General features: G+C 35.3%; 3 protein-coding genes across 3 annotated transcripts in view; all 3 read left to right on the forward strand.

The window, feature by feature from the left end:
• The window catches only part of LOC136813149 (pleckstrin homology domain-containing family F member 2-like), a 28105-nt gene extending 24386 nt beyond the window's left edge, over positions 1-3719 (forward strand). Inside the window, exons 6-10 of the mRNA XM_067069679.1 lie at positions 182-307; positions 682-788; positions 1961-2141; positions 2471-2574; positions 2991-3719. Of these exons, the coding sequence (XP_066925780.1) occupies positions 182-307; positions 682-788; positions 1961-2141; positions 2471-2574; positions 2991-3065 (593 nt within the window). The 3' untranslated portion in view covers positions 3066-3719. The remainder of the gene's footprint in view (positions 1-181; positions 308-681; positions 789-1960; positions 2142-2470; positions 2575-2990) is intronic.
• Positions 3720-5642: 1923 nt separating this feature from the next.
• LOC136813150 (transcription factor sox-3-like) lies at positions 5643-13911 on the forward strand. The gene is made up of 5 exons (XM_067069680.1): positions 5643-5745; positions 6114-6175; positions 6546-7094; positions 8901-9206; positions 11925-13911. The coding sequence occupies exons 4-5, from the start codon at positions 8901-8903 to the stop codon at positions 12576-12578; spliced, it is 960 nt and encodes a 319-aa protein (XP_066925781.1). The 5' UTR covers positions 5643-5745; positions 6114-6175; positions 6546-7094; the 3' UTR covers positions 12579-13911.
• A 2886-nt stretch (positions 13912-16797) lies between these two features.
• Positions 16798-18382, forward strand: part of LOC136813151 (telomerase protein component 1-like) — an 89007-nt gene continuing 87422 nt past the window's right edge. The window contains exon 1 of the mRNA XM_067069682.1: positions 16798-16933. The gene's annotated coding sequence lies outside the window, so the exon portion shown is untranslated. The remainder of the gene's footprint in view (positions 16934-18382) is intronic.

Here is an 18382-nt window from a genome sequence, read left to right on the forward strand (position 1 = left end):
AATTAATAAGCGGGGTTGGAATAAGAATGTCCTGGGTGGAAAATTTTCGAAAAATTAATTAGCGGGGGGTGACGGCTATTAGGTACCCGAGAGTAAGAACAATGAGGCACAAACACCAAAAAAAAGTTAGCAACTAAGCCTAACTATTTTGTTCGTCAAAATTATTTTCTTTCGGTATCAGACTTCAAAAATGGATGGCAAATCATTAGTCCCAGTAAATCATTTGCTGTATACGCAGCGACGCCCACAGAAAAAGCTGAATGGATGGCACATATCAACAAATGTATCAATGATCTTCTGAAAAAGAGTAAGATTTACGTAAAGTTTATTTATAAGAACAAACTATATAAGAACATAAGGCTCCGATGGCCGAAATGTTAAGAACATGTTAAGAACATTTTTAGGCTTAAAACTCAAAGCTAAGAACATCCGATTACAGTCATCTTTTCATGAATTTGTTACTCTGAAAGCAAGTATAAAATGTAATCTTAAATATTCTACAGTTGACGCTCTCTAATTCGACGTTCTACTATTCGATAGGCTCCCTTATTCGATGAAATTTAAAGTCCCCGTCAACAAGAAACTCTCATAAACGACGCTCCTTTACTCGATAAGCTCTCTTATTCGATGAAAATCCAATTCCCCTTGAAGCCCAAATTAGAGAGCGTATTTATTTTCTAGCTGGTAAGAAACCATCAGGCGAGGAAGCAGCCGTCTGGGTTCCAGATCAAAGTGCAAATGTCTGCATGCTTTGTCAGAAAACGAAATTCACTACCATTGTTCGTAAGGTGAGATAGATAGATAATAGGTAACGGTGTACCAATATATGGAATGTCCATAAAATTAATATTGGTACATTACACTTCGCCGTACCGTTTTTTCGAGCTGTCCCTGAAAAATCTCGATTTTTGACATTCCTTAAAATGTGTTACGAGATCCACGGTCAGCAGATTTGGCTATTCTGACTTCAGGTCAAGCTAGAGTAGAATCTGAGAATATTGGTGTGTCTTTCTGTACGTGTCTGCCTTGAAGTCTTGTTGATCTGAAATTTGGCACACTTGTTCTTTGGGTGAATACCTGTGGCAGTTTTTCAGATTAATGATCATTTTTGCTGAGAAGGTTAAGAGACCTTTTCCTTTGAGCATCTCTCGTAGGATTTTTATTTCAAAAGCCCAGTCTCAGGCAGCAGACTATCGAAAATGAGTGTTATTATCGAGTCTTAGTTTGAACCTTCACTGACATTTTAAGATGTTATATTTTTTCAAAGTGATTTTAATTTCTTGACGAATACAAGAAATGTAGACAAGTGATTTTCCTTAACAAATGCAGATATTTTATGATAATCGATTACTAAATACACTGCAGTCGCTTATAATTCATTTCATATAGTAATATGGGTGTTATATATGATAATACAAAAACTGTTAAAACTGTTTATATTATTTGATTGACAGTTTTATTATAAGGTTATAAGTAATAACCGACTAGTTTACTAGTCTAATGTCTGATAACTGGTTTATCGGTGACCCAAAAAATGCACTTTTGTGTTGGAAAAAAGCGCAGGGCACTTTTGTAGCAAAGTGACGTTAGATTGCTGCTACCGCTACAATGCAACAACATCTTTTCGTCAATTTATATTTTTACATGTAAAATACAAGATATATTGTACTCTTTTTAAACCAATCAGATTGCAGATATTTTTTGGATCGCCGATTAGGGATAATATCAGTTTGTTCCTTTCATTATTTTCTGCTTATTTTCTATAAATGTGTGTTTATTGGGAACTATTTTTCGCGGGAACTAATTTTTGCGTTTTTTGGTGTCTACCGCGAAAATTAGTTCCGCGAAATGCAATTTTTACTAAAAAATTCTCAAAAACTTGGTGTCGACCGCGAAAATAATTTCCGCAAAATGCGCCTGCAAATTTAGTTACTAAATTATTTTTGCTACTTTTTTTCAGCATCATTGCAGACGTTGCGGATCGGTAGTCTGTGGGAATTGCTCATCCAAGCGGTTCCTCATCCCACACATCTCATCTAAACCAGTACGCGTTTGCGACCAATGTTATGATAAAATGTCCTCTGGTGCAGTCAAACCGGACGAACCGTTCAATAAATCAACGGAAGGCAAAATTCGAGCCGGTATTTCATTGTTTTGTGTTAATTTCCCATTTCTTGTGGAATTCAAACAATTTGATTTGTTTTGTAATACGAGTACCATTCGCTTTTCTGAAGATTTTCGGTCTGGAACATCAAAAATGTAATACTTTAGGCGTACAAACATTCGCAAACAGAAACTTTCCGATTTTCGCGAATTTTGGCCCTTTTCGCGCCAGTAAAAGTCTTGGAAGGGCTATTCGCGAAAGTTTATGCTCGCGAAAGTTTGAACGCCTAAAGTATGGTGTGAACCTTTCTTTAGCATTTTCTGTTCTTACCATCATTCTTTTTATTCAATCTTTGGCATTCAATAGATTCCAAGAACTCTTTATCAAGAAACGAAGCAGAGAAATTAGCAGAGAGTGGCTCATCGGCCGAAGAGAGTGACGGAGAGGAGGAAAACGGAGATATGCAACAGGTAAGGGAAGGAAACTGTTTTTGGCGTAACTACCTACTACTCTCTTCAAAATTAATGTCTCGAAATCTAAAGATTTTATAAGAACCATTCCTATTTCATTGGAAAGAAGAAAGATAAACTTAAATTTTGATGGAACATTTATTAAATTCGATTCATTAGATCAAAAGTTATACTCAATTGAATAAAAAAGTTGCTTTCTGAAAGTGTTAAAAAACGTTAAAAATCGACCTATTAATTTATTTTTAATTGCCAATCGCAATAGCCTTTACATGTTTAAGAGCATTTTTCAGTAATTAAACACATAAATTTTGAAAGTGAAGGGTCGAAAGGGTTTAGAATAGTAATATGGGCGCATTTTCGTTTGTGTCTGATAAAATGTTATACACTCTATTAACTTTGATTTCATTCTTTGGCAGCCAACATCATTTTACGAAGAAGGCGAGGAAAGTAAGGAGCCAGCAAGACCAAACGATCCACCTGCAGCCACTTGATACCCATATCACAGATTCTCTTAAAACACTGGATCAGGAGGGTAACTTTCTTCCAACAACATTAAGAGGTATCCGTCCTTTTTTTCTGGCAAAAACTTTTTGTGCTATTCGGGATGTTCTGGAAGTTTCAATTTTTCTTCCTTTTTTTGTTTTGCATTTTTTTTATATATATTTTATTAGAATATCAGAATTGACATTTAGCTTGAGAAAAGTACACCGACTAGATGATTGTGCTATCTAGTTCTCTCTGCTCAGTTTTACTTACCTTTTTGCTTAATAATACAGTGTACAAAGTTTCTTCTGTTTCATCGAAGTGTAAAAAAGACTTTTCACACCCCTGTGTCACAGACCCGCTGGGAAAATACCCTGGAATTTCAGCCCCACTGGGAAATTGACTTTGATTTTATCCCCATTCAAAATTCAACGATTAAAAATTGCATTCCAAAACCATCCCCACTTGATTTTTTAATGTTGAAACAATAGAATTTCTATAAGAATTTTTATCCCCACTGAGGGAAAAACTTCAACCGGGCCTGTGAGACAGGAGTGTTTTTTCTGTCACCGAATTCAACAAAATTCTGCAAAATTTAAAGAATCTTGCATAATTTGTTGTTTTAACTCAATTTTCGTCTAAGATAAAAAAACTTTGCATTGACCACTGATAAAAGGATATTCCCAGCTGGCACACAACGTTGTTTCAACGTTTATCTAACGTTCACAACGTCCATATAACGTTAGATGAACGTTAAAACAACGTTGTGTGCCAGCTGGGTTTAGTTGAAACCATTCTTGTACTCTAAAAATGCCTTTTACGAGACTGGTTATACAGAAAACTTTAAAAAACTGGGACAAAAAAAAGATCCTTATTTGATTGCTCAGCCATCAAAAAACTACTTCTTCTTCCATACCCAGTTGAGTGTATTTTAGTGTATGTAGATTTCATTACACTAATTTCAAATGAAATTAAATTAAAATTTGATGCGGGAAACTTTTTGCATAATTTTGGGCTTTTTTTCCTGGAAAAAAAACACATTAAATACACAACATTATGCAAAGAGTTTCACACATTAATTGTCGTGGTATGTAGGCGGGTATTTCATTCTCAATTATTTACCACTCTGTACTATAGAGGTTAATTATCCTTGGATAAGAAAATTCTATTCATTAGGTGCCTCCCCAATTGATAGAAACTAGAATTGTCTTATTATTAGTTAAAAAATTGACAAGACTTTCTTTCCATCTTTTCTTCGTGGCCACTTATATATATTTTTTATTTTTGTATTGATTTTTTTTTCTAATTTTAAAATTTCCAGATTTGTCTTTTATTAGTACCTACTGCACATGTTTTTGAAAATATTTTTTAAGGGTACATACAGACTAGCAACGATATTTTTTATATAAATTAAATGTTAAAAATTGAATAAGATAAATTTTTGTTTTTTTGTATTGTAAAAATATTACTTTTATACTTTGATACTTGATGTCCATATCCTTAAGCTTGTTTAAAAGTCATTTGTTTTGTTTGGATGCCAATCAGTTCTAGATCAAACATCAAACTATTTACCTTTCCATCAAAATGTGTTTGTTTTGTTTAAAAGACGTAGAAACTAAATGGTTTTAGATAGTTGAACACCTTCAAAACCTCTGAAAGATCTTTGTTCCAAAACAGTGTTTGTCTTCAATCAAACAAGTGGTCGATCTTAAAACATTATTCTGGAATGTTTTTCCAGGAAGAAACAAACATTCTGTTTTGGCTTTTTTTAATGGGTTTCCTCATTAAAGACATCATTTGACGTATCTTCTACCATTTGCCTACACAACCTTTCTATATTATAAAGTAGATTATCTTCAAAAACCAGACAAAGTACTCTTAGGTGAAAAATAAAGCCCCCCCCCCCTTGTTAATTTTTTGAAAATTTTCCAATGCCCCCCCCCCCAGATCTTATTTAGGACCCTCCCCCGGTTTATTTGGAGCCTAAGAGTATCCTAGGGTATTGGATTTTCAAAAAGAATATCTTTAAAATTATGTAAACAGCAACTACTCTCAGCTCCTCAAAATTAAAAGGGACATGTGGTATTTCCCTGGATATCGGGGAAAAACCCCTTTTTGAATGCTTGATTTGTTTTGAAATCAACTACATCCCTTTGTTCGTTCCGGTTGGAAAAACTAAACTATTTGTTTTGTTTACAAACACATTAATTATCTCTATTCAACCGAACAGTGTTTGTTTGAGGCATGCGCAGTAAAAGCACGTCATTTTCTTTGCTTTGGTTATTGCGCAATCACATGACCCCGGTCTCTTTTGTTTGCTTTTGTTTTGCTTTGTTATTTTTCTTTATGATTTCTTTTCTTTGAAAGACACGCCCTCTTTTTTGAAAAGATTTTTTTCAGTTTTAATTACAGTTGGCTCTCTCTAAATCGATATTCAAGGGATGAAATAGAGAAAGATTCGAATTACAGAGGGAATTTAACACTACCATTCAGTAGTGTATTTCAGTTCGAATCGCAGAAAGGTTCGAAAGAGAGATTATTGACTGTATACGATACTATACCCCTCAACTAACTGTTGTAAACAATTCTGATTTAGATCTATAAAATAGAAACCTTCAAATTGTCAAATATCAAGAATAAATTATGCTGATTTAGAGCTTCATTAGAATAGCCCCTTATGGATAAAAGGTTAGTTTGTTGTTTTACAGTGTGTCCGAAAAGAAATTGAAAAAATTCGCATTTAGGGGAAATTATTTTATCTTTCAAAAACCATTTATCTATCTATCTATTCTGCTGTATACTAGCTGTATCAGAATTTTTTCAAAGCCACGGTACAACTCAATTTCAAAAAGATCATGCTTGGATTCGTGGGAAAACTCTGCGTGCCACCCTTTTGAATTAGTTCCTCAATCAAAATTACTGGCAGCCGAAAGAAGCGCTCCTAAATGAAGGAAGCTGGGAAATATACTGAAAGAGGTCAACCCTTGAAAGAAAGTGAATTTTCTTTCTTGTCATAACTATCAAACTGTACAATGATGTCATTTTTATTTTTTTAGGAATTGTTAAAAGAGAACTCTGCCTTAAAGATGCCATGTTGCACCTCTGACGTCTAGAAAAGGTATGTAAGTTTCTTATATTTATAAAATCTTAACAGTTCGAAAATTTTTGATGAAAAATGTTTCTATTGAACGACACCCATCATAAGACTGAAAATTTATCTGAGGAGATACGCTGCGTCTTTCCAAATTTAATATTAATTAATATAAGTTTTATTAATGAGGACTATTGACATAAAATTTATTTTCATATTTTCAAAAGTTTTCATATCAACATAGAAGCCGCGTTTGAATGCAAAATCTTAATGTTATTCAGCATTGAAAGCGAAACACTAATCTTCTGAGACGGGGGTTTTATCCAAATTCTAATATTTCGAAAATTTGCCAGTACTTTACGACCTTAATTTGGTAATTTTTCATTCTTTTTTGTAGATGCTGTTGGAAATACCTATTGTCAACGAAGCAATGCTTCCCTTGATCATCAGACAAGGGAATTGGAGGATACGGCTTCAAATGGTATGACGTTTGTACAATATTAAACCCCCGTCTTTATATGCTGAATATGAGGAAACCATAGGGTTGTTGGACATTTTATGGACATCAGATGGATGTTAGACCGACCATTTCGAAATGAAAACCAAACACTTATTCATAATTGAGACACTCTTTCTGTATAGAAATGTTTCCTCCCTTAAGCTTTTTTTTTCATCAAAAATATAACAAACATTTTTAAAATAATGTGAAAAAAAAATCAAGGAGGATATTGTGATGGGTTAAATAAGAACTATACTAAATTCTCAATTTGGTGAAAAGACGTGTTTCAATATCGAATTAAATAAATAGTTATACAGTTCATTCGATAAAATTGGATTTTGACTGAAACGACAACAATAGAGGATAGGATCCACTCGTCAATACCAAATTCAACTTATCCTACAGAGAACTTGTTGAAACATTAGAATACAGTATTTAGAATAAAAGGTAACAATTTTATTTTTAATAATTCTATATTCTTTCCTATTCTAACATCACCTTTTTTGTTTAATCACTTATTGTTTTATCTTATTCTGTATAACGTGTATGGTACTAAAGAAAGGTCCATTTATACCCTATCAAACTCTTCTATACGATATTTACATATATCTAACTAGGGTTATTTTACTGTCCCAGTCAATAGGGAATTTTTAATTTCCCTTAAAAGGAATGCACTTTGCAAAAATCCCTTTTTTTAGGAATCCTGTTTGAATTGTTTACTCACCTTGAGTATGACCTTAGCATATTTTTTTGCAGAAACTTTACCGGCGTTTTAAACTATACTTGATAACGCCTCATCCAATTGGATGGCTGACTTCTCTACTACCCCCTACCCCATAGAGTTGACTCTCACCAGTGAAAGAGCTTTTGGCGCTAGCTTAATGTCACTTGAAAAGGGGGGGGGCGTACGGGGTTTGCGATTTCCGAAATACCGAATAATTTTGCTAAAATTTCCGAAATTCCGTAAAAAAATACTTGCAATTCCGATACCGATTTTTTGGGTATTTTTCCTCGTTTTGACAAATTTTTCATCAAATTTGATTTTTCATGTATGAATTCCGAAAAAAGGGGATAAAAACTTTATAATACCAAAATTTCGAAGCAAAAACTCATGGATTTCTGATACCGAAACAATTTCAGAATTCCGAAATACCGAAGGAATTTTACCTAATTTCCAAATTTCCGAAGAAAAAAGGGTCGATTTCGGCAATACCGAAAAACCGTACGATATCTCGACAAAGTTGTATAGTTTTTTTTTGGTGCACCCGGTAGAGAAGACAAGAAAAGATACTCTTAAGCACCCGATTTCTTAGAGAAAAGGACAAAAATACTCACAAAAAGGTGAAAATACAACCCTGCTTCGAAAATGTTTAGGCTTATAAAGCTCAAAAAGTTAAACAACAAAGTTAAGAGCATCCGAAAATCTTCAAAAATTTTGAATGGTCCTATTAAAAAAGGTAACTAATTGTAGCCAGTACCTTCCCACCAATTTTTTTCACTTTTTATAAGAACATCAAAAAACCTTTGAAGCACTTTACAGCTTTACCCTATTAAATCAACCTAGACTTTTAGGGGCGGTTCAGAACTAGGGGGGGCTTTTCCTGTACCACCCCTTAACTTTTGATCTAGTGGGTCTTTTTGGATGAAATTTGGCACACAAGATCCTTGTCACATAAGGTAACTTTTGACAAAAAAATTTTTTGATGACGTCACTCATCATGCCCAAAGTGAGCAAAAACCGAAAATTTCCTTTGTTCTTATAAATAGCTATTGTATTCTAACAAAGGCTTTAGAAAAAAGTTGCCTGAGTTCAAAATGCTTATTTTTTCCTAAATATTCAATAAATGACGGTTTAAACGATATATTTGACATTAAAAATAGATTTGTACTGGAAAAGTGTCAATTTTTGTGACACCTTACTGTCAGAAATGTCATCATGCTCAAGGTGTGAAAATTTTTAGGTGTCAAATTTTTTTTTTTTTGAAGCTTAATAAAAGTTAGGAATTTACAGAAAATCTCATGACAAAAGCTCTATTATTTTAGGAGCTATTACCAATAATTTGACCTCCGAACAGAAACAGCCCCCCCCCCTAGGCCGAATAGGGTTAATCCTAAAAATATTCTTAACATGTTCTTATTTTCACCATTTATATGAGTATTTTTGTCGATGTTCTTATATTGTTTGTTCTTATAAAAAGAACGTATTCATTAATTGGAATGTTTACTTAAATTTGGTACGATTCTTCTAACTAGATGATCCGAACAACGGAAAGTAGCTCCAGTTCTCCATATCTTCCACAAGAATCACCAAATGAAGTGCCACATCTACCAAAAATGTTAGCAATGACAAGTGCTGAGTCATCAAAATCAGAAAACGTTCCAGCGCTTATTCAAGCAGATGCCAACTCGAATTATCAGGCAGCACAGCAAGCAGTACAGGTGACGTCATCAGTGGTTCACGCTCATCAGATTATTCATCCCCTTGTTAACTCAATACCACACCCACTTCCACCACCACCATCCTCTGTAGGGCCACCGGGAAGCCACCAACAAGCACAGGTGAATTGATCTTTTTTTCAAGGGTTTTGCTTTGTTTTTTGATAGGCTGGAAAATGAGAAATTAACTCAAGCGAATTTTAGATCTTAGCCTGGCGAATTCTTAGCAAGCCCATTGTATTTATCAGCGTGAGTATGTCGGTACAAAAATATTGATAAAAAACGGGTTGTCCAAAACAATGTTTTAAAAACTAATGGATATTGTTTTGAGGATGAAAATTACATGAGTGTAATAGTAAAGAGTGTATCTTTCAGAAAATAGCAATATATTCACCGAAAGAGTGGCATAGGATGAAATACCACTTTTTATGTCACCCGAAATCGAAAATCGTGGAATTCTTCATCCTTTTTGGACCTACCGGGAGGTCCTTTAATTTGACCGTTGTCCGTTCGTCTGTTACAAGCTTTTCTCGGGATTGGCTCATTAGTTTTTTTTAATTTTTTGCACAATGATACAAAATAGCAATGCCTGAAAAGTGACGGAGCCCGATTTTTGAAAAAAAAATTTGGGGTGCAAATTTGGGCCAAAATCTACCTAAAAATAAGGTTTTTTGGACTTGGTGCAAAATTGCTTCATTAGTTTTTCCTGATTTTTGGCAGAAATATAGAGTGCAAGGTACCCTAAAATGTGGCTGAAGTAATTTTTCTCGGAAAATTTTTTTTCGTCGTAAAATACGGATTTTCGTTTTTTGGGGAAATTCCCTTTTACCATTTTCCTGTTAGCAGCTTTTCTCGGGATTGGCTCATTAGTTTTTTTTAATTTTTTGCACAATGATACAAAATAGCAATGCCTAAAAATTGACGGAGCCCGATTTTTGAAAAAAAAAATTTGGGGGGCAAATTTGGGCCAAAAACTACCTAAAATAAGGTTTTTTGGACTTTGTGCAAAATTGCTTCATTAGTTTTTCCTGATTTTTGGCAGAAAGATGGAGAGCAAGGTTCTCTAAAAAGTGACTGAAGCAGTTTTTTTCGGAAAATTTTTTTTGGCCGTAAAAATCAGTTTTTCTTATTTGGGGAAATTCCCTTATGTCATTTTTAGGGAAAAAGAGCGTTTCTGGCGATTGGATCGATATTTTTTTCTGATTTTTTGTACTTTGATGTAATATGGTAATACTTAAAATCTGATGAAGTCCTATTTTCAAAAAATAATTTTTTGGGGCAAATTTGGGCCAACATGTGCCAAAAAATGGGGTTTTTTGGACTTTGTGTGAAATTGCTTCATTAGTTTTTTCAAATTATATCTAAAACGTAACTCAAGCTTTTTTTTCCGGAAAAATTTTTTTGGCTGTAAAAATCGGATTTTCTTATTTGGGGAAACTCCCTTTTGTCATATTTAGGGAAAATGAGCATTTCTAGAGATTGGCTTGGTGTTTTTTTCTTATTTTTTGCATAGTGCTATAATATGGTAATATTTAATTTCTGATGGAGCCTGATTTTCGAAAAAATAATTTTTTGAGCAAATTTGGGCAGAAAAGTTCCTATATTCAAGCTGCTAATTACACTTTCTTACTCTCTTGCTATTTGTCCTACTTTTATCTGATTTTGATCACCAGGTAGGTCCATTCAGCATGTTGCTTGTTACTCCTTAAATTTAAATTTGAAAATTTATGGTATCAACAATAGATTTCCGAAGGGTTTAGATGATAAAACCGTTTTAAAAATTGCTGTAGTAAAAATCAGAAAATCTTGAATTTCTGGACTATTTCATCCCAAATTACTCCGAAACCTATATCATTGGAATCTTCGTGGAAAAATACTTCATTTTTGAAAATAAGGTCTCAAAATTCCTAACATTAAAGTTCAAGAGTTCTTTTGATTTGGAGACGTACGATAAACCTCCTCCAATCTGATCTTAAAAATGCCAAGAATTTTTGCAAAGAAATTAGGATTTTCCAGACAAAATCTGTGCACCCATGTTGAGGAGGCCCATTACCGTTCCATGGGGATAGGTTCTGAAATGCAGTGTCCATATGAGTAAAAATTGAAAATCTGTAAAGTTTCAGAATTCCAGAGAGTAATGATTCTGTAATTGCCTCAAATTCCAAGGCGGTAGGTCACAAAAAAGTAGACCTCGTCAACAGAGGGGGTACATGTTTTCTTTTGCTAGAAAAGCTAATTGGGCAGTCGACCCCCTGGACATTCAAAATTACCCTCAAACAGAGCAAGTTTACCCCCGGACAAGGCAAATTTTGTAGATTTTTCACTACCCCCGGTAGACTGGAGCCGTTTATAATGCGTGTAATACTAATAATACCAATACTAATAATAATAATAATACGGGATTTAGTTTGTATAAACGACTGGAAGAATCCGGTGTTCCAGCCTTATAGATACAGGGGCTAGCTACGCAGAAACTTGCGTAGCGAGAAAACAATTTATCAAGCAACAACAAACTTTTAAAACGAAATCAACTCAAATGAAAAACTTTCAATACACAAATCCACACATATTTTTTTTCTCAAGAATTATTTTGAGCAAGAAAAAATTATAATTGCAATATTGACACTTTTCTTTTGTTTGGAGTTAGTGCACAAAGGTTTCTAGACGACTAAAATTGTTCCATTCATTACTTTTTGCTTTATTTCTACTATGTATAAATTAGTCGTCTAGCTTGCTAGACTATACCCCCGGCCACTATATCCTCCATCCACCCCCCCATGCACGAACATTTTCTGGAAGAGCCTATTGTGTAATCTTTGAATTCTTTAAAAATGTTTTCAGGTTGAGGAGGATGATGACCATGTGAAGCGACCAATGAATGCTTTCATGGTATGGTCACGAACAGAGCGACGAAAACTGGCACTCAAATTCCCAAATATGTTAAATTGTGAAATCTCCAAATTATTGGGCGCTGAATGGTCTCGTATGTCTGACGAGGATAAATCACCTTATGTTCAAGAAAGCAAAAGATTAAGGACAATTCACAGTCAAAAATATCCCGATTACTCTTACAAACCAAGACGGAGGAAACGAAAAACGCAACAAAGCCAACCGCCCTATCCATCAATTAACTTCCAAAGTGCATCCGCCAACATCCCACCACCCTACCAATATCCACCTGCAGCAGGATTCGCAAAAATCTCATCAGATGCATTTAAAATGTCCAGCTTTGGTGGTGGTGAAAGTGGCTTTCCAGTACCGCCCCTTAACGATCCAGGAAAAGCACTCAGCTATCTTAATTCAGCTGCCGCCATTGGATTACCAGATATGAAATCATACTACAGTCTCGCACCGCCCAATCCAAATCTCTTTCCGCCCTCCTCGTCAAACAGCTATACCTCACTGTCATTGACTGGGAACACACCAACTAACTTATATTCGTCCTCCAATACTTACATGCCAGCCATGTTTAAGGACGGACCAAGCCATTACTGAAAAAACGTCTCATTTGACTCTAAGAATAAGACTAAGTATTTTTAATCAAAAAAAAAATTTGAAGCACAGTTTTGGTCAAGATAATCCCTCATGAAAAATAAGTACAGTATGTCAATCGGTTGTGATAATTACAGTACTTCTTAACCAGAAGTTTAAACATCTTACGAAAGGTCAATCGTGTACATAAACCAAACAGATTATATTTATTCTCAAGGTCATTGTGAATCAAAATTGATTTGAACCTGGGATTCTAATCGCAGATTATTGCTAATAAGGATGGCTCTAATTCGTTGTTTCAAGATATTTATCATCTGCTGAAACCATGTTCTCAATGCATGACCATGACTATTAATCTATGATATTATAAAATCAAACGTATTTAAAATATTATTCAAATTGCACCAAAGCACTGGTTGTCACATGACCTAAAGCCAATTAGTTATGGTGCTTCAAAAGCTTTTATACTGGATTATTGCTGTTGGCACCTTCAAAAACAGACAATATCAAGTCAAATTTCAAGCTTGATAAAGGCATGTAAAGTTTATATCAGAAAGTAAATGTCAGTATCGGATCTGAGGAGGAGGGCTCAAAATTTATATCGGAGAGTCTTAATTTCCTTATAAGGAGTATGGATAAAAGAAACACTCTCCATCGTTGATTTTGAACCGCTTTTAGATCCGCTGCTGAATGTAAACAGAGGAAGACTTTTTATACTCGATTTTCATAATATTCATGATGTACTCTTTTATATACGGAAACATGTGCCATTTTTGGTTAAACTCTAAAGTGGTAATTTCACAGCAGATCTTCAACAACACCCATCCCTGAAAAGTTTTAGCTCGGGGTTTCGGAAACACATCTTCTATATAGAAACTTGGAGAATAGACCTTTACATAAATTACGCCACGAACATAAAAATACTGCCATGGTGATTAACTACCAGAGGATTTTATTAAAACTACTTTCTATTCATAAAAAAATCATTTAATCTCTCAAGGGACATAATCATCATGGTACTTGTTTGAATACGAGGCAATTGATGTTCGTGACGTAATTTAAAAAATTCTTATTAATCTTGTAAAGACTCGATCCTTTTCAAATGTTTCCGTATAAAAGATTACGTCATGTATTTCATGAATTTTAGGTCTTTTTCACACCATCAGTTTTTATAAATTCTTTTAAGCTGGACTTTTTTTGTATATATTTTTTCTCTGCATCCACATATATAAAATAATTCTTTTGTGTACCTATTGTAAATAAAGAAAGCATTCATTCATATTGTAAATTTTCAATAGCTTTAGGTGAAAAAGTTTTTTCGACTGAAAATTATCAACATTTCCCTGCTCTATCCATTTTTATACCCGTTTACCCTCAGGACTGTCTTTAAGTCTTTCTCAAAAGACACTTAAGTTTTGTTAAAAATTTTACACTGTTGGAAAGATATTTCCAAGGAGAACAATCTAAAAGATAAGAGATTTTTGAAAAGTTGAAAAATGAAAAAGAAAAATGAAGATGAAAGAAATAAAGATACAAAAATAATCTAATAATTCTCTGACACGTAACGTACCAGTAACCAGTAATGTACAAAGCCTAGGATACAAGGGTACTACAATGATGGTCGAAATATATTGAGATTTTAGTGTATTTTAATGTTTTTCAGAATTTAAAGTTCGGGCGAGAATTGCTATTTTAGCACTTCAACTTTCTTTCATTGAATATTTCGATTTTGGAGGGGTTCGGTGGCTTCTAGGCTATATTTCAAGCCCTATTGGGATGAGATGGAGTTTTTACAAGCTCTTATTTGATTTGGTTGGTCGTTAACCAGTAATAAAACAATTTTGTTACTTTTTCTAAAGAACGCGTCATTTTTATTACTTCAAATGACCAATTATTAAAGTATCTTATAAAAACTCCATCCCATCTGGCCCTATTGGAGCAAATTTGAGCTTTTGAATCCTGAGATCCTAAGGTCCTAATTCTTACTTTCACTGTAGTTTAATGCGCTTAAAAATCATTTGCGGTGTTTAAAAATTTGCAGGGAAATTCCCTTTGTCTCAAATATTTTTTATTTTGTAGGTTGTCTATCTCTCTACAATCAAGGTCATAATATTTGAGAAAAAAGGGAAATCCACCGGGAAGTTTTTGAACCACAAGCGATTTGTAAGTGCTCTAAAGTAGGTTGGAAGGGTAGAGTTTTAACTCTGAGCTTTAACATGAGACTTAAGGACCTTAGGATCTGAGGATCCAAAAGTTCAAAAATAGTCCAATAAGACTCAGAATATAGCCTGGAAGTCTGCCAACCCCTCCCAAATTGAAATATTCAATTAAATTAAAAAGATAGCCAAAAATCAACTTTCTCGCCAGAACTTTAGATCTTGAAAAACGTTAGAATAACCAAAATTCTCAATATAAATAAACAACACAAAAATTTGATTTTATTCAAACAAAGCTTTTTGTATTTTTTGTATGATATGTAGATACATTTTTCAACCTAGAAATGTCATTTTTAACCTGATGATGAGCAGTTAAGACTCGAAAAGCTTTGTTTGAATAAAATCAAATTTTTGTGTTGTTTATTTATTTTGAATCATGATTTAGTGGCTTGGAGAAAAATAAAAATTCTCAATATATTATTATATTATATACTATCTTAATTGTAGTGGCACTGTTCTCAAATGTTGGAAAAAGAAACGGGGTAATCTGGTTTTTAAAAGCGAGGAAAATGGCGATGTGAACAACTAGAGTAGAGGCCAATCTTCACCCTACCAAAACATTTAACATTTTTTAGAAATTTGATTCATCTCAGGTCTCTGATTTCATTGCTTATTATAATATTCTTTCGATTCTTGGCCAATTCAATCAGGTTTATTACGAGACAATCTCATGATGACTGGCTTTTCATTACCGATGTCCGGTTCTGTATTGGAATTGAGCGGTCTAGGAGTAGCCTATACTAGACGTCACCCGCGTTTTTTACGCAATTAACGTCTATTCCACTTTGCGACTTTTTCGAATAAATGCCCGGGTTTTCGGGCTCTAAACACTGACCTTTAAATATATCCCTGGACCAAGCTATATCCACCATATTTGATTGGGGTTTTTTTAGAATTGGTACCCGAGATGAAGCCATTGCAATGTTAAAAATTAACGTCTATCGGCGCTACATCATCAAAAGTATTCGAGGAAAAGTAGATCTAGCGCTCTCTATGCATTTTCACCGCTATTGAGTAGTGCCGCCATTAGGGTACCAATTTCAAAAAAACTCCGATCAAAGATTTTTGGTTGGCCGGGATTGAACTTGGTCCAGGGATATATAAAGGTCAGTGGCTCTAAACATTCGATTTTTTGACGTCACTTTTAACTATCGAAGCTCCTGTTAGCATAATAATCGAATTTGCGTCAAAGCACTTGAAAGGCTTCTTTTTTTCGAAAATCGTCAAAGTGGAAATCCCGGTTTTTAGTGAGGTGCTCGCTAGTCTAGGAGTCGTCACGGCTATTCAGCGCAAGCTATTCCCGCGAAGCTTTAGATTTGGGCGTTAGAACCGTCTTACACGCATTTTTACTAATTTTAGTCCGAGTCACTTAAAAAACAAACGAGTCCCACGTAGGGTCCATTTTTCGAAATTCAGCGGCACACCCTGTTGGTCGGCAAGGGTAGTACCCCGCCCGGGGTACTACAATATCGTTTTACAACCTGCATGATACATGATGCTACTACCGTATTACTTCGAATAAACGCCCGGGGCGTTTATTTAATTTTTTTGATTACGCCCCTCCCCTAGAGGGGGCCTTAATTCGAAGGGGGCTTTCATTTGAAGGGGGCGTTTATGAAATAATTTTTCTTTTAGGAGGGGTGTTTATTCGAGTGGGCGTTTAAAAGAAGGGGGAGTTTATTGGCGTCGTGAACCCCGAAAAGGCGTATACTTGGAAGAAATATTTATCAGCATTCTTGCCAACCTCGTCCCCGTGTATCCCAGGCTTTATTTACGTTACTGATTGACGCCAGAGAATACCCTGGTGTTGGCTGATGCGAGTTTTGTTTTTTAATTACGTAATCTTTCGCGTTCGAAAACCAGCCAATGCCAGGGTATTATCTAGCGCTATCAGTAAGAATCAAAAAGCTGATAATACGCAGGGATCGAGGTTGCATTCTTGCGGCTCTTGTTTATTTTTTCCCTTAAGCTTCGTACACACTTGGAAGAAAATTTATGTAGACAGTGTAGACCGAGTCTCTCAGCTCAGCAAGCAAGCATCCATCCATTTTTTAGAGGAATTTTTGCACCACACTTTGCCAAGATTATAATTTTATTGCGCTTCCTGTTTCAACACTATTGCTGGCTCCTTAAGGCAGTAAGGTAAGGAACAGAGCTCAGAACATTAATTTTCTTTCATTTACAAGGTTACATTTATTGTAAGCACAGGGAATCGAACGAAATCGAAGCTGTAGGTAGCATGATGACATGAACGACAACCAACCATCCAAAGGTGGCCTAGGTCTGAACTTTTTGGACCGCTAGCTAGGCAATTTTGTACTTAAAAAGCTCCTAGACATGACACAATCTGGCCTGTGCATGTAAGGGCATACCGTGAGAAAGGGTAACTTGCATCAGTGGAGGCTAACATGGCATAGCCATCAAATGAATGACCTGGCTGGTCATTAAAATACACATACGCAGCTCCGCTCGCAGCTCTACTCTACCATTTTTGTTTCGATTTATTTTCGTATTTTAATGACCAGCCGGGCCTTTCATTTGAGGGCTATGCATGTTAGCCTCTCCACTGATGCAAGTTACCCTTTTTCACGGTATTCACCGGTATTCCGGCCAGCCATCAGGTTTTGAAAGGTGAAAAATCCATAATTTTGTTCAGTGTTTGGGCGCCCGGCCAAAGGACCCTGCCGACGCACCAGACTTAACGAACACCGGTGTAAAATGAGAATTTTTTTACCACCGGACAATCTCTATACCAGACTTAGGGGTTACTCACATATTGATTCTTCCCACAACTAACGTCAAATTGACGCGAAGGGGTGGGTGGGTTAGTTAGAGTATTTGACGCTAAGAAATTTCACCAGAAATATTGATTTTTAATACGTTTATTCCGTGACAAATGTTACTTTCCATATTTCTTTTCCTCCTTTTACATACCTAAATATTCGTTCACTTTGCTATTTTACAGAAATTTTAACCAAAACAAATGGCCCAATGTTTACGTCTCGAGTTCCTTTTGTTCAGACGGTCCGCACGGCCCTTGAATTTCGCCCAGGGTTTGTCTTTTTTTGAGAAATGCGGCTTTTCTGTTGATTATATGATTATGGAGATAATTAATTCCGGCAACAAGAAATTATCTGCCTGAGCAAGCCGTAGCGAAATTAAAGATGGCTGACGACGAAACAACGATGAAAGTGAAGGAGAAAATTTTCATCGATTTTTGATAATTTTTGAACTTTGACGTTAAGAGGTGGGGGTGGGGGGTTTTCAAATTAGCGTCAATTTGACGTTAGTCGTGGGAAGAATCGATATGTGAGTGACCCCTTAAGGAAATCGGATGTCCGGTCACCGGTGTCGGTGTTTCTTGATTTTTTGTTTCATAAATGTCCAGCGTCCAAAATTCCCTGTATGCAACACCGGACTGACACCGGACTTATTGCGTCCGGTGTAGCGAAAGGATACTTTTTGCCACCGGACAAATACACCGGACAGTCCGGTGCGTCGGCAGGGTCCTGCGACCAAAAGAAATTGCTATTTTTGCCTTTAATATGCAGTGTGACACTGTGTTGTTGTTTGATTTCTACCAAACTATTC

Source organism: Clytia hemisphaerica, unplaced genomic scaffold, assembly GCF_902728285.1.
Source record: "Clytia hemisphaerica strain Z4C2 unplaced genomic scaffold, Clytia hemisphaerica genome assembly, whole genome shotgun sequence".
Lineage (NCBI taxonomy): Eukaryota > Metazoa > Cnidaria > Hydrozoa > Leptothecata > Clytiidae > Clytia > Clytia hemisphaerica.